This window comes from Pempheris klunzingeri, chromosome 16, assembly GCF_042242105.1.
Source record: "Pempheris klunzingeri isolate RE-2024b chromosome 16, fPemKlu1.hap1, whole genome shotgun sequence".
In the NCBI taxonomy this organism is placed as follows: domain Eukaryota; kingdom Metazoa; phylum Chordata; class Actinopteri; order Acropomatiformes; family Pempheridae; genus Pempheris; species Pempheris klunzingeri.
The window spans coordinates 15,033,721-15,059,429 of NC_092027.1; the positions used below are offsets into that span (position 1 = coordinate 15,033,721).

At 43.1% G+C, this 25,709-nt stretch overlaps 2 protein-coding genes across 3 annotated transcripts in view; one reads left to right on the forward strand and one right to left on the reverse strand.

The window, feature by feature from the left end:
• rftn1a (raftlin, lipid raft linker 1a) overlaps positions 1-15,071 on the forward strand; it is a 23,666-nt gene extending 8,595 nt beyond the window's left edge. The window contains exons 3-10 of the mRNA XM_070847040.1: positions 5,707-5,890; positions 7,863-7,971; positions 11,288-12,062; positions 12,194-12,397; positions 13,292-13,401; positions 13,645-13,748; positions 14,141-14,216; positions 14,527-15,071. Of these exons, the coding sequence (XP_070703141.1) occupies positions 5,707-5,890; positions 7,863-7,971; positions 11,288-12,062; positions 12,194-12,397; positions 13,292-13,401; positions 13,645-13,748; positions 14,141-14,216; positions 14,527-14,958 (1,994 nt within the window). The 3' untranslated portion in view covers positions 14,959-15,071. The remainder of the gene's footprint in view (positions 1-5,706; positions 5,891-7,862; positions 7,972-11,287; positions 12,063-12,193; positions 12,398-13,291; positions 13,402-13,644; positions 13,749-14,140; positions 14,217-14,526) is intronic.
• A 2,016-nt stretch (positions 15,072-17,087) lies between these two features.
• Positions 17,088-24,499, reverse strand: oxnad1 (oxidoreductase NAD-binding domain containing 1). 2 transcript variants are annotated; one of them, XM_070846394.1, is made up of 8 exons: positions 24,385-24,499; positions 23,751-23,868; positions 23,188-23,233; positions 22,939-23,042; positions 20,174-20,315; positions 18,487-18,732; positions 18,183-18,291; positions 17,088-17,961 (listed from the first exon to the last, which is right to left on the reverse strand). In XM_070846394.1, the coding sequence occupies exons 2-8, from the start codon at positions 23,855-23,857 to the stop codon at positions 17,804-17,806; spliced, it is 912 nt and encodes a 303-aa protein (XP_070702495.1). In that variant the 5' UTR covers positions 23,858-23,868; positions 24,385-24,499; the 3' UTR covers positions 17,088-17,803. The 2 variants fall into 2 exon arrangements, with proteins under 2 accessions (XP_070702495.1, XP_070702493.1); XM_070846392.1 differs by having other exon boundaries at positions 23,188-23,251.
• Between the last annotated feature and the right edge of the window lie 1,210 nt (positions 24,500-25,709).

Below are 25,709 nucleotides of genomic sequence, written 5' to 3' on the forward strand. Positions count from 1 at the left end.
CAATATACTAAAGCTGGTGTGTGTTTGCGGGCTGTCTTGGGAACCATGTATCTGTTTTTGTGTGTATCATTTTTGAATTTGAAAAGCAATGCGTCTGATAACGTGTGTGTGTGCGTGCGTGTGCGCGTGAGAGAGCATGCTCGCAGCGTCTTGAGAACGTTTGATGAGAATCCTCTAGAGACGTTGGGTTTCTAAAAATACTAATTCTGCCATTGTGTTGGTGTGGACTGTGAAGAGATAGCAGGGAGGGACGGAGGGAGGGAGAGGAAAAGCGAGGAGGAGAAACAGATAGTGTTAAGCAGATATATTTTTTTCAAAAATCACCTCTTTTTCCTTATGAGTTAATGTGCCTACAAGCCTGCTCTGTGCACTCCATCACCCAACAAGCTGAAGCAGGTGCAAGTAGCTCAGGGAAGCCCTGTTTTAGAGGAGCCTCCAATGCAACACTGTAACAGACAGCAGGCACAACGCTGCAGCCAAGTGGCAATGGTCTGATTGCCAGTCGGCTTCATTTTCAGCCAGCCCTGTTATGTTTGGCAAATGAGTTAGGCTGTAGTGTCGGTTGAGAGAGATCTGGCAAGCCAAAATGGTGGTGGTGACCAAAGTGGACAATAGACATGAGGATTGCTTTTTTTCGTTGCTAGAGGCAGATAAATTGTCTAATCGCATGAGTAGCAGCAGGAGCAACAGCATACACATAGATACAGAAAGACCACACACACACACACACACACACACACACACACGTACTGTTCATACAAATAGTGATGGTGGCTCATTCATGCTCACATAAAACACTTTATAGCACTTAGTCAACAGAGTTACTGTTATCTTTCAACAGACAGGCAGGTCATTTATATGGTAAACTCAGTGATGCCACCTGAGCTGCTTAAGATGAGTATACTCTATTTTAGGATAAACACAGCTACTGTGAATTGATTGTGTGCGTGTGTGTTTGCGTGTGTGTGCGTGTGTATATGTGTGTGTGGTTGTGAGTGGGTGTACGCCTGGCTCTCTCCGTCTCTCTCTCACTCGCTCTCTCTATTGCCTCTCCATTTGTGATAGAGAGACCAAGAGAAGTGAAGGATTCCTGAAGGATTATCTGATTGTTTCTGGAGATTGAGAGACCTCATTCCCAGCAAAGGGATTTATTTGTATTCGTGTGTTTGTCTGTGTGTGTTTGTGTGTGTGTGTGTGTGTGTGTGTCTGTGTCTGTGTGTCTGTGTGTGTTTGTCTGTGTGTGTATGTAGGAGGCAGATAGAGGAATCTGTATGTCAGTCCATGACATTGAGGAAACCCACGGTCAAATCCATGCTTTAATTCAATTTAGCCTCCATTAATAACATTATTTCCCTGCCAGCATGACTTGATGACTCCTACACAGTAGTGAAAAACAAATATCTTTGCTGGTGCCCCTCTGAGATATGTGAGACTAGGCTGCTGTTTATTAATCTAAGTTGTGTTCTCAGGAAGAGGAGCTTAATGTTAGAGAGGAGTGCTGTGCGTTTTCTAACTCAACCTTTGACTAGCGAGTGATGAAATTCACCAGAAACAATGTGGCTGATAATATAGTGTCAGCCTTTGTTTTATGAGCTTTGCTCTTAACTGCAGAAGCGGAGTAGCAGGAAAAATATTTCCATGTGACTAAACCCAACTCGCTCACACTGGGTCAGAGCGACCCTGTGGTAAATGCGGGGAGGATGAGGAGAAATATGTTCACTGTTTGAGGCATTTGGCCCGCGTTTCACATATGAATCATTTGATTTCAGCTCCTTCTCATCATGCGGCCTAAAACCAATGTTTAGTGAACTTTTTTATTACTCTAATCACCGATCTGCTGTACCTTGACACATCACCCACCTTTACAAAGGTGTCATGATCTTCATTATAGCCCTCGTAACATTGATTGGTTACCCTGTCAACATGAATATAGAGCATGACGGGTAACAGCAAGGTGTGACATTTTAACCCGGCCGCCTTTGTGTCAAAGCTGCGCTCAGATTATGAGCAGAAAAAAAAGGTGAAAACGGAGAACATGAACAGAAAAAAAGGAAGAGTGGAGAAAAACAAGCAAAGTGGAAGGGAGGCAGAATTAAGTCAAGGAGGTGTAACAGAGAACAGAGGGTGAGAGATTGAACAGCACAGGGCTACAGCGAGCATTTGTCAGGTCTGGGGGCGAGGAGGGAACCAGAGTGTCTCAAACACCGGGAGAAGTTGTGAGAAAAGAGTTGGAGGTGTGAGAAGGAGCGAGCGAGAGGGAGTCAGGAGTCTGAGGATGTGTGAGGAAGTAAGTTAGGTGTGATGCTGTGTGACTAACGCTGGTCTCTGGAGCAGACAGTGAGGAGCTGAACTCTGTTGATGACTTTCTGCCGCCCTGCAGAGATGGAGACCCACTTGGCTCATTAAAACTTACAACATGTGTCTAATGCTCAGCTGTGTGTGTGTGTGTGAGTGTGTGTGTGTGTGTGTGGCTTTTCTCAGTGTTACTGTATACCTGTGTGTGAATTTATTTGGACTGGAGGTATATGTCAGTGCTTGTGTGTATATGTACTTACATTTGTGTGTGTATGAATATTGTGATAGATATTTCCACTGTTGACAAAGAATGATACATTCCCTCTGCCTCATGTGGTACATCTTAGCCATCAGAAAACTGTGTATGATGTATTTGGTTCAGAGAGCAGGCGAAGCATAAATTCATCAGTTTGATAGATATTTGCTGTCTGACACACTTTTCCTTTTTTTATGTTGATAATGCTGATTTGACATAGCTCAAACCTTTTTTTTTTTTTTTTTTAATGATTCCCGTATGCTGTTTCACTCTCATTGGCAAAAAGATTTTGTGAGAATACCAGCAAAGATGGCAGAGAGATTCACAGCATCACAAGTACATGGTACTGTATGCGCCTTAAGTGCCACACTGTGTTCTCACCATAGCAAACCTTTTAACTCCTGCTTGTAGACCTATTTGTCAGCCATTTTTGTGAACCCGGCGCAAAGCGAAAGCAAGACATTCTACAAAGATCAGACCCCATTTGACAAAGCTGAGATGCTGACCAACGACTGTCATAGCCGGTGGCTGCATTCCCAAAACAGCAGGGAGCTCCTGGCTCCAGGAAGCTGATTATTTTATAGTCACTGTTTTGGCACATATCCTTGCCTAAAAGCTCTGCAAGTCATTAGAAGGCTATTTAAATAAACGTGAACCTCCAGCAAGCAGAGGGATAAGCCTTGAGGGTGGCTGTGAGTAGTAATCCCCATGCATCACCTAGCAGGCTTAGTGCAAAAGTCTTTTTTGTGCACACACATACAGGCAAAAAGATGGCCCATACACACTGGCTGAGATACAGTGGCACACATACACCACAAAATATGCTTCACAGTCACACACAGAAATTTAGGGATTTGGACAAGGAATTAATAAGCCCTTTCAAGCGCCTACAGGAAGGGAATGACTCTCACACTCTGAATACAGCTCGAGAAATCCAGGGTCAAAAAGTGAGGCATTGCTCACAACACACGGCGGCTGTCATGTGGTCAAAGCTTCGGGTTGAGACAGAAATAGCAGAACGGGGATCAACAGCTGATCTGCCGCTCAGCCACTTCTTGTGTCTAATAAACAATGCACCCTTGGGTGTACACGTCTGTATCTCACTCGCACATGCATGTATGGATGCAAATGTTCCCAGTCTTACACACTGTATATTATCATACACACACAGTCGTATTTCCATCACTTCGGAGGACATTGACTTAACTCATTTCCTGGAGACTTACCCTAACCATAACCATAACCACTACTTGCCTAAACCTAACCCGAAGTCTTCAGCCTAAAGTTTAATGTTTTACAATGTGACTTTGTAAACAGACTTGTGTCCCCACAATGTCAGTAAGCAATACATGGTACACACACACGATCCTCAAAGTCATAAAAACACTCCTATAGGCCTCCTTGCAAGTACAGAAACAATCACTCCATCACACATCTCCAACTCACTTAAACTTACATGCACACACACTCTTTTGCACATTCTTAGCACTACTCCCCCCTGCCCTCTCTTGCTAGCACTATAAAACTCCACCCAGCTTGCATGCCCTTAGCCATTACCATGTTCCCATTCTGGAGCGGAATTGCAGCCTCCCTTTAAATCCCACAGTGGCAGACAGTATAAATGAAGTCGCTTCCCAGCCTAAAGCGCTACGTAACACCCTAATAACTTCTGTATGCCTTGCCTGAATTAACTGTCTTGCCTGCGTCTTGTTGGTGGGTGAGTGCCAGCCGTGCAGAGCTAATGACGGCTAATGACTGTTTACGGTGACAGGATCGTTGTTATCCACTCCCCCACCCCCAAACACCCTACCCCAGTCTCCAGCTGGTATTATTATCATCACTTTACTGCTTTTGATAAGTCCCCACAGACACCGTTTAAGTGTTTGCTTGATGAAAGGCTCTCGTGCTTCTGAGCAGTCGTGCCAAGCTGATGTGATGGTCGGATTTTGTCAGGGAGTTCTTCCCTCCCATTGTTTAACAGAGATGGGAGTCAGGACAGTGTGCCTTCGTGGTTCATGTGCTTGTATCCTAGCGCGCTGCCCGGCTTCTCACGTGTGTGCATTTGTGTGTGTATGTGTGAACACGCCAGATGATGGAGAACAAATTGAAAATGAGATAGCTTGCACATCTTTCCTTTTTTTTTTTTCCTCCCTGTGTGTTTTTGTGTGTGTCTAGTTAATTTATTCAGGTTATTTTCTCTTCTCCAGACCCATGCAAATGAGATTGAATGGGAAAGGATGACAAGCATTCAGGCACAAACAGACAGCCTCATCTCTCTCTCACACTCTCCCTCTCTCCCCCTCTCCTCCAACACTGCTCTCCTAACTGCCTCTCTCTTTCTGCCACCTTTTTTCTTCTCTCATCTCGTTTTCCATGCTCCTCTCTCTCACACACCTGGCTTCACTCAGCAACACAGAAACTCACAGCCATACATGCACGTGTTCTCTTAAAAGCCTGTGAACAGAGAGAGGGCTTTACTACAATGCACCGACCCTGAGAGGGCGGTTCTCGCAAACATTGCGCTCTCCCTGGTGGATTTGCGGTGACAGTTTGCTTCCATACGATAAGCTCCGCTAACCATTTCCACTGAAGTAAAAGGGTTTTCTTTCCATTGTATTTGGTAATAAGGGAACCCACTCTGTGTTAGCGATTGCTGCTAATGCCACATGCCAAAACAGGCAATGTGATAGCATTGTCTTTCCAACCTTTTGATGTATGTGTGCGTGCATTTGTATGTTAGTGTAGGCGAAAACATATTTAGGCCTGTGATATTGATGTGTGGGTTCGAAAGAGCCCTCATACTTGTGTGTCTGCACATGTGTGTTTTCCAAAAACCATACTGCTGGTGACAGGGAGGACAGAGGCTAATAGTTCTGGTGTAATTAGTTTCAGATTTAGCATGAAGATGCCATGTGTTGTTGTTCAGTGGAAATTATCATAATGAAACATGCTCTGTCTTTGTTTCTTCACACCCTTTGTCCCCCGCCCACTCTTCCCCCCCCTCCTCCCCCTCTTCTTTGCTCCAGCTTTTATCCACCTCCAAATACCAATTTTATGCAACTTGTCATGTCCTTGTCTTGACCATTTCCCATTACCCCTTGCTGTCTAACCATGCTTTTCTTCCTCCCCTCTCCCCTCTATCCTCCTCCCACCAGAAGTGCCGGTGTCCTCTGTGCTTTGTCTCTCCTCGGTCAGAGAGCTACCGGTTCAGGTCAGGGAACTCTATGCGCAGGGTTTTGTCCTGGTTGCCGTCCACCCGTTTGTTCATCCCTGCGGCCCTCGTCACGCACACATCCAGCGCCAGCTCCATCGGGCCGTGCTGGTCCGAGAGACGCCAAGGTACACAAGTTTAACACACCCATGTTTTCATCAGCCCCGGCTTTATAGGATAAAACAGTTTTGACTGTAATGATTTATGTAGGCCTAGCAGATTGATAAAGATAAATGGGATGATTCATTTGCAGCCAGATTTAGACAATAGAAGGTAGCAGCTTTTGCGGCTTCATTGTTTTGACATTGAGGCCAATTGAGACCCATTATCACAAGCACAATGCTGCACCTCACCTCATTCTCTTGATGTAGAATTAATTGCAAATGAGTCAGCCACAAAAAATGGCTAACTTTAGCTCCCTGTCCCAATTCTTTCACTTATGACTATACATGATAATATACTATACTACTGTGACTGCGCAGTACCCTGTGTATCTCCTCTGTAACCCATTTATTTTAATGACTACAATGGTCACCATATTTGAGAAGAGCATTATTTTCATACCCTCCTACTATCAGCTCTGGTACAGCATGAAGCTGAGCTTTATTCTCAGCATCTCATCGTGGAAGCTATTGACACATCTGTTCCAAACCTCAAACATATACATGCAGTCATCTCAATCCCATCATTCATGCAGTCCTGTTGGTAGACCCATTTCTGGCCTCACTCCAATTTATGTCTTAAATAATGTAAATTTTTCCCCATTTTTGCTTCAGTTTTGTCCCAAGGCATGTATCACTTTTACCATAAAGAAGATGTCTAGCCATTAGTCCTGCACTGGATGAGTTACTTTTCCCCAAAAAATAGCTTTAAGACATACCATACATACAGCATGGCTCTTAAATGGCAATGTTGGTCGGTCAGTCAGGTGGAGCGTCACTTTACTCCAGACTGAAATTTTCATTAATCTGGCATCAGATAATTTGGATGAAGAAATGCGTCTGTTGTAATGAGTGGGGGCCTCTTGTGTATCACTCTTTTGTGTCTTCTTGTTCGGAGGCCCATGGTTACATATGAAACCTTCCAATTGATGTCACTCCCCAATTTAAGAAATTACTTTGCTTAGCCCACAGTTTTCTTGGCATCCTCCTGTGTCCTGAGTGCTCTTTTTCTAATGTGAATTCAAGGAATGGCATAATGTATACACTCTCAGTCACACATTAGCACTGACGTGCACACACACACACACACACACTCTAGTGCACAGGCAGGTGCTGGGCTGCTCCTTTGATGCCCCTCCTGCCAAGCGGTCCTGCTGCTTCCTGGCACCTGTCACCGTGGAGACGGCTGATTGCATCACCAGCGCTCGCCAGAGGGGAACGGCGCGCTGAAAGAGAGAAACCGTCTCTCCATCCTTTCATCTGCTTACTTCAGTGATGGCCGTCCCCCATTTTCTTTTGTCCTCTGCACCCCCCTTCGCCCCCTTTACTCCGCCTTTTATGTCCCCATCACCGCCATCCCCTTTCATCAAAAACCCTAAAAATGAAAGAAAAAATATCTGACAGATCTACTGTTTCAAATCTAGCTGAGAATGTCACTCACGCCTCAGAGCACAAGATATTACCACGGCCTTCCCACTGACCTCAATCCAAATCTGAAGAGCCGTATCTGAATACTCCTTTTATGATTGTGTCTTGTAGTGGGAGCAGAAGGAAATTCAGTCCCCTTGTCTGTCTAATAAGTCTATTGTGATTTCGGTGAATGTGTGCTCTCCGTAAATGGAAAATTCACCCTGTACTAGAAGTGACATTACGTTTCTGCTGTGATCATTCTGGGTCAATGAGTGAACATGAGCGTGTCTGCCAGAATCTATGGAGCCAAGACTCGTTTAGACTGTAATGTTACTGGATGATGGAACTGCTCTGGTGATAATGGACAGGAAACAAACCTATAGGAAACAGTCCAGGGTAATGTTATAACAGCACAAGATCATTTTACATTTTCTGGTTCACGAGAACAAAATTGAGCTGAACTACATTACAAATAATCGATGCTGCATAGTGAATATTTGTTTAAAGTCTCGCTTTTCACACCCTGTAGTTCAGAGAAAAACCAGCTGAGGTGGGGAAGGCATCGTTTGGAGACAGATGTGTGTGTGGCGGGTCACCAGGCTGCTGACCCAGAAGTGATTCAGAGCTATGTCAAGAGGGTGAGTTCAAGGGGGTGTGCAATCATGCCAGCAAAATGGGTTTGGTCTAATATGATTTACTTTTCAAGAATTTGTCTTCAAATGGAGATGCCTGAAGATTGAGAATAGAACAGTGTTTTCTCTTGTATTTGGCAATCAGTGTGTCACAAATGTCTTTTTTGACTGTACCAGGGTAGATCAAATAGGATCTTTATGATCCATGAATATAATGAAGAGGCACCTACACAGTTGAACATTGGCTTAACATTGCATGAAATATTCAGCCCTTTAGTGAAAACATGCAACTGTACGTCTAACTGAAGGACACTGAATGCTTCAATTAACACTTATTTGTTTAATGAAGTGAAAGAGCGTTAGGTACTGACCCACTGCACTGATCCAGCTTTTCTCCCCCAGTACAGATGCCAATGCCTCAGCTCTGGTTATCTGCAGGTGCAGATCTGATACCAGCGCTCTCTTCTTCCCCAAATTTATAATGTGTCTACCTCACCGCAACTGGAATCGGCTTTATAAGGTAGCACGAAGCCAAGGATTGTTGTGGCTTAAAAACTGCAGTTTTTGGAATAAAATGGGGAACAAAGAGGAGCTAATGAGAAAAACAGAAGTTCTAAAAGGAAAACTCAGACTTACAGAAAGTAGTGCTCCCTAGCCACCTCCTACATGCCAAAATCCTATAACACGCCACACCATTGACAACATTATTGAAGACATAAGGAAGAAAAATAGAATATGAAAAAACAACAAATCATCAAGTTTGGTCTGCATCAAGTTGAAGACCAAACTTCAAACTCCATTAGATGGTTTAGCAGGGGCAACTAGGTCTCATTGAAAGATCTGTACAAGACACTAATAGAAACTCTTATCTTTTCTAATTTGATATGAAAATGTATGTCTTTGATCCGGCCGTCATGAGTGTTTCCATTTAAGTACGATAAGACAGCTATAGGGTTGTTAAGCATGACTTTCTGTGAAGTAAAAGACACAAGGCAGCTAGTTGTAACTTAATAAATGTTACTGATAGCAGAACTGAATTCTATTACATTGACCAAAAAAAAAAAATAATGGATTTGATCTGCTTAATGAAGTCAGCATCAGCACTCATATCAATCTACCATATTAGGTCGACGCATTCCTAGAGAGTATGTTATGTTTGATGCTATGTTTGCCATGTAGAGATCTGTAGAGAGGAAGAGGAGGTCACAGACTAAAGGCAGGTGGTCCAAACCTCCTCAAAGGTTCTTCGATGAAGAACCGTAACTCATAATGGAGAGTTTCCTCTTTTTGTTTCCCACCACTTTGAATGCTACGTACTACATACAGCTGGATATGACTGGATTGTGGAACCTGTCCTTATTGTTCACGGACATGTGTGCACACCACAGCACACCATGCCAAGGTGGAAGTGTCCATTTAACACTATGAGTGATGGGCCGTGTCCAGTCCAAACATGTTAGTGCTAAATCATGGCCTCACATGGCATGGCATCACATTTTTTAAAAAAAGTCTTGCTGATTACTGTACTACATTAAAGGGAAACTTCAATGAATTTTCTCACAGAAAGTCTGTTTACAGGTCTTGGGGAGTGCTACAGCATATGTCAAAAATAAGTTGTATAAAGCTTTTTGCGGCTCCAGAGAAAGTTGTGTGAAATCTGGTTAAATTGCAGCGCTGGACTACAAATTTGAAAAGCTTATCTGACGTCTGCCGCTCCCCTGCTTGAAGGCTCAAAGCTCCATTAGCCACTACTAGCATAATGTCCCCAAGTATCTGATTGAACTGTCAGTGGCTCCGATGCATTGTGGGTAATGTAGGCACCAGGCATTGACTAGGAAGAATAATGTATGGAATAAAAAAAATGTATATCTAGGATTTAGCTGCATCAATTTCAAAACTTTTAACAAAAGCGATCTATGTAGAATCCACCCCTCCCTCCTGCTCTGTACTTGTTGCACTGTATGTTTTCGTGTGTGCCTGTCATGTTGGCCTAGCACTGCTGCAACAGTGAAGGAAACATTACAGGGCTGAAAAGGCTACAGGCAGCTGCTTATAATTGCCTGTCTATGCCATATGGTAACCTTTCCTCTTGTCCCACAGAGCTTGTCCAATTCAAATGCACCAAACTCGACCAGAGGTTTTCCATTTCAAATGGTGCAAACGTAACTGATTGGAGGGACCGCTCACCATCCTGTAACTAGGAAACAGAAGGAGCAAATATGTAATAAATGGAAGGTCACAGTAGTTATGGTGAACTATAGAGAGACTTGACCCCAAGATACCCTGCCAACCACAGCGTCATGACTGGCATTTATGAGCTGTAAAACTCACTTTTCGTCTCTCCGCTCATGAATTCGCCAACAGTCCTACAATGGGAAATGAAAATGTGCTCTATTGAATAGATTTGCATCTGAACACCCACGGAGCACAAAGGGAAACCTGATTGGATGGAAATGCACATCACAGAGTATAATGTGATAGGCTCCGGCAGCGTGACATGAATAACCAATCAGATCACAAACTGCCAGAGAGAGTCCGAGATAAGAACCCAGGAGCAGTACTGGGCAGACAGAGTGACAGGCTGGTGTGTGTGTGTGTGTGTGTGTGTGTGTGTGTGTGTGTGTGTGTGTGTGTGTGTGTGTGTGTGTGTTCAGTTTTGAAATTCTATACTTTTTTCCAGCACTCACTAGCCCACCCACTCTCAATCTGTCTCTGGACTTACTCATCAGATAAAACTGTGTGACTGCGTGTAATTGTGAGTGTGTTGGATGGTAATAGAGTGACTGTTCATACATGTGTGTGTGTGGGGATGAGTAAAGTGTCAAAGTAGTGGGTAATAGGGGAAGATGTGTCTCATTATTATTTGGTTGTAGTTTGCAATCTGATTTCTCTCCCGTTGAGCCTGTCTAAAACTGTCAGCCCAAATATCAACTGACAATTAACCACCAGAGCTCCACGGGAGGGAGCAGCACACACACACACACACACACACACACACACACACACACACACACACTCTGTCACACACGTACACACACGGATGCGTTGAGATAATGAGGTCCTTTTGTCATTTGAATATTTGATCTTTGCAGATGATTAGGTAGGTTGTTATTTTGCAGAATATCTACTCTGCGTACCTCCGCCTTTGTTTGTGTGTAAATGAGGCTTTGTTTGTCTGACTGTAGTAGAACAGACGGTGCAAATTTATTTACGGTGCTGTGAATGACGTCCTTTTTATATTCATGTGTCACTCAAATTTAATCTAATAGGCTTTATTAGTGTGTATGGATATTAACATTGCATGTGTATGTTACCCTGCCAGATCCAGGATGTAGCAGAGCAAGGAGTGATGTTTGTGGGCTTTCTCCAGCAGCCGGGTGGAGGGCCCTGCTTCTTGGGGCACTGGGACCCTGAAGAGTTGTCCTCCTTACATTCAAGTCCTTCCCCCATACATCGACACCCCTTCAGCGCTAACACCAGCCCAACAGATCCTATACAACCCCATCATAATGACGTAGGACCTGACTATCGCCACTTTGAACCTCAGGAGTTAGATCATGGAGGCGTAGAACACAACACGCAGGACCAAGAGCCTTTGGTATCAAGAGAAGCGGACTTCAGTCGTCTGAAACCCGTCCAGAGTTTAGAGCTTAGCCAGGAAGAGTCCAGTGAGCAAACACAGACCTTACAAGTATTTCAGGAGTCACTAGAATCAACCAAACAATCTCAAGACCCCAGCAAACCCAGTGTAGACACAGTTCAGGGCTGTCCACATCAAAACCCAGCAGAAGCCAAGGGGAAGCAGCTGTGTCCCAGCTCTCCAGAAGCTGCAGGTATAATCAGACAACAGAAGGAGAATCTACCAGACCTAGAGGAATCCACAGAGAAACATTTCAACCCTTCCAATCAGAGAGAACGACAAAGTTCAAGCTCCGACAGCTGGCTCAGCTCTCCAGAACTGGAACGGCACCATGAAAGAGAGTCCAACTCTTCGTGTACAGACGGGCAAAGCAGAATGACGACAGACAACAACAACCATATTCGGCTCAAGAGTTCAGAGAAAGACAAGAATGCACCTTCACCACCAGCACAGGCTAGTAAGTAACCAGTTCCCTGTTTGTGGACAGTTTGTGGATTATGACATGGGGTCATTGGACTAATCATCATCATGCAAAGTTCTTTTTGGTGTGCAGTCATCCATTTGACTTTCCCGTTTGTGTGCCTGTAGGGATGCAGCTCTTCGCCCTGTACAACCACACAGGAGAGCTGAACACTTCTCTGAGGTTCTACTCACTCAGGGTGCCGTTGCGAGTACAAAAGGAAGGAGGGCTGATCACAGAGGTGGAGACACACTGGCTTGACCACATGACTCAGCATTTCACCAGCGGCGCACACCTCATCGACGGGTTTTTCCATCTTGGAGATGATAACGGTCAGTTTCGTGGCCATAGCAATGAACTATTGCTGAAAAAATGTTAAGTTCTGTTATGAATGCTGGTGTGACGGAGTTCTTCCAGTGTATTTGTTCAAAATGTTCCATGGTGTCTGAGCCAGTCAGCTAAAAGTCCCCCAATACCACAACACAAACTCCTAACCCACCAAATCTATATTTTGTTGTAGCAAGACACCATTTGTAAAGTCCTAAACCTTGATTGATTTTATGACCACTTGGGCTGTAAGCTGTAAACACAAATTTGACGTTTAATTCCCTTAAGTTAGAATGGAAAATGTGTTAACAGACCACTAGTCTAGTCATTAACTTTATGTGCTACTTGTTGCCGGACATTTAGAGTACAATGGGTTTATCAAAACTTTTTCCCAACAGTGAGACTGAACCAAAAGAGTCCAACCAAAACAACAGGCTGAAGTGTAACTGCAGAGTTGGGAGGAAATTTTATGTTAGTTAATCACTGTGAGAGAAAACTTTCACACTCTACATTGAAAGTTGGTCTTTTGTTAATATAAAATATAGAGTATTGCAGGTTTATAGTCAATATTTCACCTTACCTACTGACTTTTACTTAAGAATTTTCACTGGCTTAGTTCCATTAATTCTTGAAAAGAGGAAAAAGCTCCTCAGGCTGTAGATCTCTGCTTCACTGCTGGGTAATGGATGATATGCATGGAGTTACATGCCGCAAGTCCACGGCTTACACCATAAGTCACTGTTCAGTCACCCATGGAATAAGTAGGCTTAAGCCGAAGGGAACGGCGGATCAATAGCGAGAGATTGGTGAGTAGAGATGAGCCTGTAACTCCTGTCTGAATCTCATACGCCCTCTTCTGTTTATCTGACTCTTGTCTCTAATTTATCCTGTTTCTCTAGACAATGGGGTTTCATCCGTGGACAGCGTGTTCATCTTCCAGAGCTCTGCAGAGGAGAACACAAACACCTCCTTTGACGCCATCGTGGTTGAGCAGTGGACCATTGTTGATGTGGGTCTTTGGGTTTTTAATACGCTGGAGAAGATGTGCACTTTGAGGAATCATTTGTGACTGGAGGCTAAAGCTGTTTTCTGTCAAACACTACATAAGAGCGGAGATGGAGGAAAGACACGTGTGGGCTTGTGGCTGAGCTTAAATGTGCTTACCTGCACTCGTAGTGTAATGTGCAATTTTTCTGGTGTGCGGCTACACTGTTTATGTTTGAGTGATTTTCTGTCTTTTTCTCTTGTGCAGGGTGTCATGGTAAAGACAGACTACATCCCACTGCTTCAGTCTCTGGCTCCGTATGGATGGAGGCTGATGAGTGTGTTACCCACACCAATTGTTAAGACCAACAGGTACAGTACTACACCCCAAGATACCACTATTACAACAATTAACTCACATCTCTGCTAAACCTGCTTTTTCTGTACATTCGATCACTTTGAAAATCTAAAATCAGTATGGACTCATTACATTGCCTGTCTCGTTCTTTTGGACTTGGACACAGATGGTTTCAAGATCTGACAAGTCATGATCATATGCTCATCTAAAAATGAATCCACTTTTGAAATCTGTCGGAGCTGTGAACAAAGGCACAATCGCTGATGTGCTGTTGTCTTGTAACCTGTCATTTTGCAAACCACAGCCAACAGAAACTGGATTTCAGTACATGTAGCAATGTGCAAGCTACTCAGATTATAACATAACAGGTAACAGTAGTAAAAGTGCTTCTCTTTTGTTTCTGCAGTGACGGGAGTTTGTCGACAAAGCAAATCCTCTTCCTTCAGAGACCCATTTTGCAGCGCAAGAGAAAAGACTTCAAGGTTTGTTCGCCTTTGTCTTCCATCTCCACAGAAAGCCTGTCACTTGTCTCTGTTGTGCCTTTAGGGTACGTGACTTTATGTCGCAGAAGGTGCCATTAAAAAGTCATGTTACTAAATATGGGATGTACAGCAAATATAAACGCACTTAGGAAAAGTCTAAGAATAGGCAAATTGTCGACCTGAAACTGTACAGGAAAGAGGCATCAATGAAAGAGGCTTTGTTGTGGTTTGTCAGGTGTCTGGAGAGATGGAAAGAAAAAGACACGGCACAAAGCGCCAAACTGTCTCAAACACATCTATTTGGTTTCAGATGCTGAACCTCAGGGGTCGCAGCAAGACAAAGAAAAAATCTAATGGGGAAACACAAGAGGAGAGAGAGGACAGGTCCCCCGTGATGGAGACAGAGATGGACAGGTTGGGAAGAAACACAAAAGAGGAGGAAGAAGAGGCAGAGGGGAGGAAGAGCAGGGACAGCGGAAGGAGTGAAGCAGCTAGTCTTCAGAAAGGTGCAGAGGAGAGCGAAGAGGATGCGCAGCATCAAAAGGGGTCCTCATTCCTATCAGAGAGCAGGGCTTCTGTTGAAGAGCAGGAAGAGGAAACCGACATTGACGACGTCCCAGCTTCCAAGCAGGAGAAGTCGGTGAGATGGACAGCTGTGTGTCGGAGAGATGACGGAGGGGTCAAGGAGGAGGTGAAGACGGAAGAGCGGATCAAACAGCAGCTGTTTTCTGGTGTCTGTTGACACATTGGGCACAGAGGAGGCGAGGGGGAGCCGAGAGCTGTTTATCTGGATTTTTAGTTCATCTGCGGACAACCCAGATGTAGTCAGCCATACTGTTACTTGTCATCATGTACTGTTACTTTGGCTTTCGTCCGCTCTGTTTTGGGCGTCGACACTGTTGCAAGTCTTTGCGGTTGTAGTTCCCAAAAATGGGAAAGTGTTGTGCAGTTCTCTGCTTTGGGTCAGTGTTGCCATTTGATGTATCCTCATATGAAATGAAACGAAACTGTACAAGGTTATAGAGTACAACCTAGAGCAAGCCTTAAGCATTCTTTTCTTGCCCATTGTTGTATCTTATTGCTTTCTTGTAATAGGACTGTTAAAAAGGGAGTACTAATTTCACTGGGCTCACTGTATTTTTATATGTAAAGTATATAATTTAAGATAGAAACAAGAGGAGGAATAAGTTAACACTAAGTATATAAAGTGGGACTCTGCATCAGAGCCTGACCGATACATCTCCACTGGCCAATTTTAACTAATCAGATATGTACAGGCTTAAATAGGGTCCAATAATTAGCAAATTCCAATATAGAGAAAGATATTGTGCAGGTTATCTAGAAAACTCATTACATACTATTGTTTCTTCACCAGTGTTGATTTTAAAATTCTAAAATATTTCACTCAACATGGTCACATGCAACAACAATTACAACAAATTAATTCAAGAGATCCTTGTCAAAAATGTTAAAATGTTAATAAGAAATATGAATTCCCTGTTGTATAGGCCAGGCTCTTCACTGCATTGAGGTATTAGATGGCACATTTTACTGTGCCTAAACAAAGGGTCAGTTCATGTAAACTACAAAAAAAAAAAAAAGATCACTTGGCTCTATCTGGTTTTATCTGGGCAGGTTTTGACGTATCCATCTGAGATTTCTCAACACAATACAGGTAAAAAATAAGCTGTTTGTGGTGCTAATCACATTAAAAAAAACAAAACAGAAACCTCTTTGTCTCAGATGCTCTGAATAATCCACAGAACACACAATCAACGCTTTTCTCTGGGACTATTTCTTCCGCTGGAAACTGTTCCTATGGAAACTGATTATAGTGAGCATCACACATGTCCATTCACCTCCATTTTAATAGAAATGTCAGAGACCAATATCTCAAAATCTGGCCAAATGAAACCAAAATTGTCTACATGGTTAGATAAAAGTGTTTTTTGAATTGACCTTTCCTCTTCTGCAAATGTGTAATTTAGAAATGAACTATTTATTACTTATTTCCTGGACCACCTGTGTTGTGTGTAAGTAGTGTGACATGTAAGTCTTTATAAAAAAGCAGAGGTCAATAAAGTGTTTGAGAACAGACTGACTTTATTTCCTGTAAATCTCATGTTACCCGCTTAAGCTATTTTCCTCATATAAAGAAAACAACTTGAATATGAGTCAGAGACGACGAGAAGAAGCTTGCAACCACCACCGAGGAATGTTCAGTGATCGAAGCCAATCAGAGACCACCTGGAGGTTCCATTACAGTGCACCATGGGATACTAACTTCACCCTGGGATGAGAAACCATTTATGGGTATGTGGATGTGTGTAATTGAGTATAAGTGTGTGTGTGTGAAATAGACGCTGTGTACACATGTAACGGCGTGCAAACGAGTAAAACAGACAGGGACACTGGCCAATATGTGGGACTGTTGGGCTTTTGACTCTAAAAATACACAGTGTGAAGTTTGCATGACTAAAATGTGAAAAATAATCCTTCCACTGTAACTCAAACTCAAATAACTCTTAAAATCTTCAGTTCAAATAAATAACTTATTTCACTAAAGTATATACACATAGTATACCACTTCTAAGAACACATCAAATTGATAGAGGTATTTTGATAAGAGAAAATGAGTCACTCATTTACATTGTAAAGTAACAGTGCAGATTGCTATGAATTGAGCTGATCCTCTATTTAGGATATAGAGGACTTCAGAACAATAGTTTGACATTTTGGGAAATAAGCTCATTTGCTTTCTTGCGCAGTTAGATGAGCTGATCAATATCACACTTATCTGTCTGCTAAATATGAATGCAGCTGGTTAGCTTAGCATAAAGAAGGCCTGACTGTTAGAAGTTTGCAAAATCTGCTTAAACCTACCTATTAAATGTGTTCCATGTTGTTTGTGTCATCTGTACAAATGAAACAAAAGAGAGACTGAGCTCTACAGAGAGCCGGTAGGTGCATTTTGAATCTAACCAGCTACTGGCTGAAGCTTCATATTTAGCGAACAAATATAAGAGTGGCATTGATCTAACTCTTTGCAGAGCAAATATAAGCATTTACAAAAATGTTAAATTACTGCTTTCAGATATGTCAGCTGGTGTGTAAACATTCAGTTTCAGGTGATGTTAGCCAGGAGAAAATTTAGAGTAATAGTAGATATCACCTATTTATCTGTTTATGCAGAACCTCAGTCAAGTAAGTATAGATGGAGGTTATTAGATCAGAAGATTTGTGTCATGATGCGTCTGTCACACACACAAAGGGGACAATGGAGTTTTGTTGCAGTATTTAGCAAGGCAGGGTGCTGTAAAAATATCTTGGCAAAGTTCAGTCTTCCTTTTTAGGTTTTAGATAATGAAACTCATCTGTATTGTCTTTGTGAGTCAGCTGCTTGCTGAGGAGCAGGCAGTCGCAGTAGTCTATCAACGATCAGGCACAGGTCACGGCAGGAATGGAACAGTAATTTGAGCACTCATTCAAGTCCATATCACTGGAATATTGTTGCTTTCCTGTATATCCTCTCCTGAAGACCACAAGCCAGGAGGACAACCCTGTAGGTCTCTGTGAATCAAGACGTTCTACCACCACTTCTCGAAGATGATTCTGTCTTTCGGGAGGCCCAAGTCCATGAGCATTTTTGAAAGTGTTTCGATCATGGGTGGAGGCCCACACAGGAAACACAAAGTCCTTTCCCGGTCCACATGAGGCTGCAACTCCACCTCTGTGATTCTCCTGCCTGAGGAGACACAAGGGAAGTCAATCAATTAATCAAGACTCAGTGCTGCGGCACCTGTTTCCTCTGAGCCTCCCATGGGGAGCTTTGATAGTGCCTGTTCTACATGATGGCGGAGATAAATCAACCAGGACACACTATGGTGGAAGGTGACAGTCACTCAATCATCCCTGCTGAACAAAGAAAAGACTATGAGTGTGTGTGTGTGTAAGGGCATTACTTACGGTTGAGAAATGGCTGGAGGTGCAGGTCGACATCTGTGCTCTGTTGCGTGACGTGCAAGTCACAGGAGAACTTGTCAGGGAAGTCCCGACATGCCTCGATGATGGAGCTCTGGGAGCACAGAGGGTAAGTAGTGATACATTTGATTTTCTCCTTACGTACTGCAACACACCTGTCACCATATTATAGACACACATGTGGGTCCTGTTGTACACCTAGCAGAGCTATTCAAAGTCAGGAATCAGCAGGATTACTAAAATACCCCCACAAAAACATGAAAAAGTCAAAAACATTACAAGAGCCCACCTTAAAGAGCAGTTCCTGTGTGTTCCTGGCACTGTAGCAGAGGTGGGCGGAGCCTATGTTGTAGCCCCGCCCGCCAGAGGCACGGTTCAGATGCAGCAGATCTTTGGCGTGCAACAGGATCGAGTACAAGGGGTTGATGCCTACGCCGCCAGCCACCAGCAGCAAATCCACAGCGGGGTCAGAGGGCGATGGGTCGAAGAAGAAGTCTCCTCCAACACGCATGGCCACTTGGGAGCCCACTGTACACTGAGGGGACGGAGGGAAGAGTGAGTGTTAAAAATACATACAGACATTTTAAAAGAAAGAGAAATGTACAAGGAGAGGAGGCGAGAGCAATAGACTGTGTTGAGCTGGGCAACTTAAGACGCTTGGGCTTATAACATTTCTGCTGAAATACACCTTTTGGGATCTAAGATGAATTCCAAGAAAATACAGTGTTTTTTTAACTAGACTTCAGGAAACAGTAAAAAGACTCTTGGATCAGTATTCAAACACACAAAAACCTAAGTTATTGTATGGGTGAAAGGCTTTCACAAGTTGTGCAGAGAAGGTCTTTTGAAGTCAAAAGGAGCAGCAAAATATCTCCATCTGCCTTCACACACATGATGTTTGCCTTCGTAATCTGCTATCATAGTCCCTACACTATTCCGGCTCGCAGAGGAGTCAGAGCAAAATCCAACAAATGGATCATCAAACGATCCCAGAGCAGGGAGCCGTACGTCTCTGAACACTCTTAACACATCGCACTGCTTTCTCATACTTCTTCACACGCAGCGTAGCAGCTCAAAGCTATTTATTAAGGGCCCATCATCAAACACGGGAGATGCAGAGAACAGAGATGGAAGGGAGAGGTAAGCAGGAGGGAGACATTGTTCGTTTTCACACAACTACTCGCACACACTGGATTAAAAAAAAAAAGTACATCCTTTTGATAAAAAACAAGGTGCTCTAAGGCAGTCACATTTTTTCATTAATGGATTAAAATAAATAAAAGTGTGACTCACAGCCGTTTCTTACCCCAGGTAGGCTTCTTTTGACTTGTTAGCTTAACTATCACAGTTCTACTTAAGAACCACTGCACAGACGATTTTCACATTTTGCCAACCCACTTTAACTAACCCTGAACTGCTTTAACATATAAATGAGAAACATCAGGGCTCATATGACTAACAAAAGCAAAAAGCAAAGAAAATAATGAAGAGGACAGGAATTACATAAGTGGTTAAAGGAACTATATGTTCAATTGGGGGTGCATGAAAACTTCTTAATCTAATTTCTTAGAACAGGTAAGTTTTCATTGCATCTGCATGTTTGACAATAAATAAATACAATTCTAAAAATATCACCTGATTTGTTATTTCACTTTTTTGAATTATCAGTACTGTGATTATGAGGCAGTCTTCATTTCCATACTCTATAACACCTTACTCATGTCTCAACACCCTGATGCTTTTGGGTGACTTGCTCTCTCTCTCTCTCTCTCTGCGTCTCTTTTCTTGCGCTCTCACTCCCGCACGGTCTCTCTGTCTCTCTCCTGCACACACTAGCAATGCAATCTTGCACACCATTATACAGCCATGTGAATTAAATTCCCTAAAATATTCCTACTCTTTGGCAGCAATCTTCACAGGTTTTTAATATCATACTTCTCTATAAGAAATGTGAGATATCTGAACGCCACACTCACCGTGGTGTGGACCCAGTGTGCTGGGGGGTGTTTGGAGTTTTTGATGGCCAGTTCGACGACGCCCTCCCTCTGCAGCAAACCCGGGCTGGAGCACATGGAGAAACCTCCCACCTTCTCCACGCCGGGGATGAAGAAATCCACCCTGCACACACATTACATTAGCACAGCTAAAGAATATGTATTGATTGTGTATGTTGAAATCTGTTCCTGTTCTTCGCTGTAACATGACAATGTTAAGCCTTTCCAATTTGTTGTTTTAAGATCACTGTGTTCTGTTATATGTATGAATTCTGCTGCATTAGTGTTACAACTGCATGTATGTTGTTATAAAATGTCACATTAACCATTATTATTTGTGTTTTTACACAAAAGTCAGCTGGTTGGAAATTTAGCTGACTATTCAGATTTCTAAACAATAGTTAATTCTAGACGTGCTGAACTGAGGGTCAAAGTGTGAATGAAGGTAGCAGGGTGCCCTTTGACCTCAGGGAGAAGGACAGCCTGTTCCAGAAACCAAGTAGAACAAAACCAAACCAGATGGAAGGTTGCCTGCTAGTAAGTTTAAACAAAGTGTAGCGTCCCAGTCTTACACCCAATGTGGTCGCATCTGTCCGTCAACAAGCAAGGCCGAGCAGTCCCAGAGAGAAACAGCAACGCTCAACAGTCGGGCTAATGTTCCACCAACACAATGACCCACTGTTACACTAGAGAGACACTGACTCCACAACCCTCAGAGGCATCATAAATATGGATCTGCTGAGAAGACTCACACATATGTTCCTTCCACCCACCTCCTCCTCCTCCTCCTCCTCTCCCACCTGGAGAGGAACAACTACAATTAAACAGTCCTTTTTCTCAGAAACACTGAAACTCAAGGATTTCCATCCATTTACATTCATTATCAGTCGCCGTAGGACAACTGGCTGCCGGTTTTATATCTCACCACCACCCACCTACAGTATGGTCTTGTGCACATATACTGCATGTGCAGGGAGCACTAATTAACATTGGCAACACTGACTCACTGAAAGATGCAGGCTGGCAAAAAAGCCTCTGCTTTAATCGAAGAAGTATTTAACTTGTTATTATATTTATGAGTCTCAGTGGAAGTTAGCTTGAAAACTAAAACATTCCCCGGCCAAAAACAAGCCACTGAGTCTCAAGCACCATTCAAGTCAGAGTCAAGCAATCCAGTGAGCTCAGCAGTAACAAAAACAAATCTGAGCAAACACGAGCTTATCAAGTTCCAAGCTGTTTGGTCTCTCCTAATTGTGCAAAAAAAGCAAAAACAATGACTGATAAGCTTTGGTCTATCCTTTAGCTGATGTGAGACATTCCTTGACAACAACTGTCTTATCTATAAGAATCTTAAACTGGCTTACATGTTAACTGTGATGTAGGATTTTAAACTTGTGTGCTGTAAAAGTTGTGAAAAAAGAAAGCCTCCAATAGCAGGACAAATCAAACACAATGCCACCACCTTGTGGTTACTATGAGCACTGCAGGCACTATGAAAGGACTCCGAAAAGGTGCTTCACAAAGGAGCTCAGGGAGAAACTTCGACGGCAGATTCTACTCACTGTTTCATAATGAAATTGTTACTATGGTAACTTCTGCTTTGAGCCCAACTGGTCAGAGACAAGCTTAAAGATGCTAATGTTGCATTAAAGCAATGTCAGCAGAACAGGAAAACCTGAGTGAGGTATCCCACTATGGGAGGTGCCTTCTGTTGTGACCAGTTACAGATGCCTCACCGCCGTCCCCTTTTATGAATGCTTGTGGTCCCAAACATAGTATTCTCAGGTGTATTCCATCCATGTGATCTGACACATGCAAGCACGTCAGTGACCTAGACCTAGGGTTACCGCGGTTCACTTTCAAACCTCGCTCAGACTCTCACGTCTCACAACAGGACATGTGCCCTTCATGTCAAGCCAACAAAGACTGAATAAGTGACACTAAGCTCTCAACGGCACAGATATCGCTCATAGAAGATATTTACCCAGGAGGCAGCCAAGCCCCTGGTGGAACGAGCTCATAGGCTCTCCAGAGGCTGCAATCCACGGCCAATCCATTAATAAGTGATAGCTTCCAATACCCACTGTGACAGACGATGGTGAGATAACAGCTCCCTCTATGAGAAGAGGCCCAAGATACCAAAGTCTGGTTACCCTTCCTAAATGCCTTAGTCCTGTCCAGATAGATGCGTAAAGCTTGTACATGACAAAGTGAATTAAGCTGCTCATCGCTCTTGAGGGGTAAGAGGCCATCAGCTCTCGTGTGGGGCAGCTGTAAGAAGGCTTTATAACATTAGGCACAAAAGCTGGGTTATGCCGCATCTATAGTCAGGGGAAAATTGCCAGCAACAAGGCAGTTTTAAGAGAAAGCACCTTTAGATCTGCATGCACCAAGGGCTCAAAAGACAACCCTGAGAGTGCCTGAAACCATGAGCAAATCCTAAGAAGGAAGCAAAAGGTTTACATGGAAGCTCCTTCATATACCTCCTGCCTGCTTCTTCACTCAATCTTGTGACAGAAAAGCTCAAAATGAAACAAAAACTATTTTGAATCCCAAAATAGATCCCTCTTGGGGTGATTGATGCCGAAGCCCAAGCTGGAAAGGTGGCTTAACAGCACATGAGTGAACAATCTGACAAGAGCACGACATAAGCACAACTTATTACTGTTACCACGGCTACTATTATCTCTAATAATACAGCAAATTATAATGCGATACTTCAGGTGTCACTGAGCTCCTCTACTCACCACTGTCCTGCTTTGAAGCTGAAGTCCGGATGGACGGCTATTCTCAAACGTTTCACCGTCTCCGACTCATTTATTATGCCACATACTTCAGCTGGATACAGAGCCTATGTCAGAAAGCCAGTCAAGCACATGACAAAAACACATACACAGGAAAACAGCAGGGCTTAGGAGAGGGTTAATGGTCGTAGCAAAGGATACTGTTAACGGAGTCACAGATAACATATATTCCACTACGAAATATCAACTTACATTTTGTCTGTAGTTGCTTGCTGTTCTCTCTAGATGATCCATTTGCCTTGTGGAGGACATATTTCTTTTAATAAAAAGGAGGTAGTTTTTGTCACTTGCCTTGTTTGTCACATATTGTCCTATGCAGTGAATGAAGAGCTATACAGCAGCCTCATGCTGCAAATACTCAAAAACAGTGAGAGGACTTTGCCCTCAATGACAGAGAGCAAAAAGCTTAAAGGGCCAGTTCACAGAAATTACAGCTCACACCTAGTTGTGTCTACACATACAGATGCTTTTGGTTTTATGTGCTTATGCTTTGAGTTCTCAGCCACTAACACTTCTGTTGTTGCTCTAATATAACAGAGGGAAATAACCACTTGTTAAAAGAATTGAAAAATAACATTAGAACAGTGTTGTATTAGGTGTCCACAAAGGTATAAACACATAAAATCCAAGCGGTGTTTTATGATTTGGGTGAAGGGACTCTTTACTGACACACTTTGAAAACAGTATAGCAGATCTGGCTGGACACCTAACAAGCATTTACCTGGATGATGTCAAATTCTGGTTTTGATCCTCACCTTGTGTGGGAGCTGGGGACCAGCAGCCGGGAGCTGAGCAGACCTGCACCGGGACTCGACAGGCTGAGGCTCCGGGCAGCGGAGGACAGGAAACAGGGGATGCTCATCGCGTCCTGGGCTGGTAACAGAGAGCCAAAACTGTCATTTAGCATCACATATGTGAATATTGGCTGTTGATACACTCAACTTTTAGTTTTAAGTGTCTTTTTTAAGTGATACTACCTCTGAGCAGCAGCTGAGCCTCCCAGCAATGCGGTTCAGCTGAGCAGGCACCGCACACCAAACTCCACTCAAAGAATGTTCTAGTTTACCTCAACATTCATGGCAGGTAGAAACCACTCAACTACACCTGAAAACATGCCTCAATGCCTCAGCATGACTGCTAATGCTCGCTGTCACACGCCGGTGTGACTTTTGATAAACCAGGATAAAATAAGCGTGAGGCAACCCCATCCAAATCATTATATACTGATTAAAAGGCGACTAGTTTTTAAATCTTTCTAAATTTAAACGGAGTTTTGGCATGACCTCCTCCGTCGTGCGGCATTAGCTCACTAGCTAAAGCTGCTAGCAAGTAAATGCCGGCTTGTTATTTGACACAGAATAACATCAAGCTGCTGAGTTATTTTCTTACCTTGATACGATGACTTTGTTTTAGTCAAATGATGTTCATAATGACCTCCTGTATCCTGGGGGTAACCTTGGTCACGTTATGATTACATGACACTCATGATGTCTTCTCCCTCTTCTTCTTCTTCTTCTTCTTCGTATTGCAGGTTGTGCCACAGCTGCCGTCTTCTTCTGCTGAATGAAGCGCTTCACGTTCAAACTATTGCAGCAGCGCCCTCCTCTGGATGCTTCCAGCACCTAGGTCCAGTGTTTGCAATGGAGTTAGAAGCACAGTCTACGGACCAGACTTAAACAGACTCTCCTCCCCCACCATTTGCTACATTCTCTGAAATAAATGAATTCCTCAAATACCTAAACACAATATTAATCTCTCAGATGTTAACAGATGTGTTGGGGCTTTTCATTGAATTCAAATGTCTTAAAGTGATTGAAAAGTAGAGTTCAGAATACAACAAAATGCTTCATTTTTAACTTGGTGTGTTGTTTTACAGAAAATCTTCTTTAAGATCACTTGAACTACAACGTCAAACAGTCGTTAGTTAACTGCGTCTATTGATGCAGTTTGTTAAGCTGCTCATATTTCTGCTCATATTTTGCGCAGTTTTATTGCTCCTCTATCAATGACATAGGTTTTGTACTATAGATGAATTGTAATTTTCTTTACTGTTCATCATCTTTCACAAGTGTAATATAATTCTATAGCCTACATGAAGATACAGCAGCTTGCTTGTGCTAACTTTTTTATCCACTTCACAGTATTTTGCCTGAACTGCATGACTTGTCTACAACTTGGCACACTTTGAACATTAAGCACATGCCTGTAGCCGACAAGATGAGGTTCCTTCAAAGAAAATAAAAATACATTTGGATATAATCTCATATGAAGTCGTTGTGGTGTGTTTGAGCTGTATGGATCAGGGATAAAATACTCGCCAGAACAGCAGAGGAGGAGATGGTGGAGTGCCAGCAACACATCAGCAAGACACGTCTGTCCAACCAGGTTGTTGTGTGGGCAGACAAAAAGTACTTTGTTGCTGATTTCTATGAGGAGGTGAAAACTGCAGATGATGACATCTCCCTGCTGCAGAAGCAAGTTACTGCTCAGAGTGGAGACCAGAGTCCAAACATTCTCTCCAGCTTATGGCTGACAAACAAAATGTGATCACAGGCAGAGCTTTGGTGAGGGAACCCACCATCAGGTCCTGGTGGAACTTTTTAAAGGTCGGGACAATAACTTCTATAAACTGCAGCACCAGAAGAACTAGAACCATACCCACTTGTTGCTGCAAAAGGAGACAAAGACACCTTAAATGCTTCGAAGACCTTAAC

What these genes read in the sequence shown, in the direction of transcription:
- oxnad1 (XM_070846392.1), bottom strand. Translation starts at nt 23,857, where the DNA reads ATGAGCATCCCCTGTTTCCTGTCCTCCGCTGCCCGGAGCCTCAGCCTG. An exon ending in CACACTGGGTCCACACCACG is followed by an intron (nt 18,733 to 20,173) that starts GTGAGTGTGGCG and finishes CCGTCCCCTCAG; the next exon opens with TGTACAGTGGGCTCCCAAGT. An exon ending in CCTCCAGCCATTTCTCAACC is followed by an intron (nt 17,962 to 18,182) that starts GTAAGTAATGCC and finishes GTGTCTCCTCAG; the next exon opens with GCAGGAGAATCACAGAGGTG.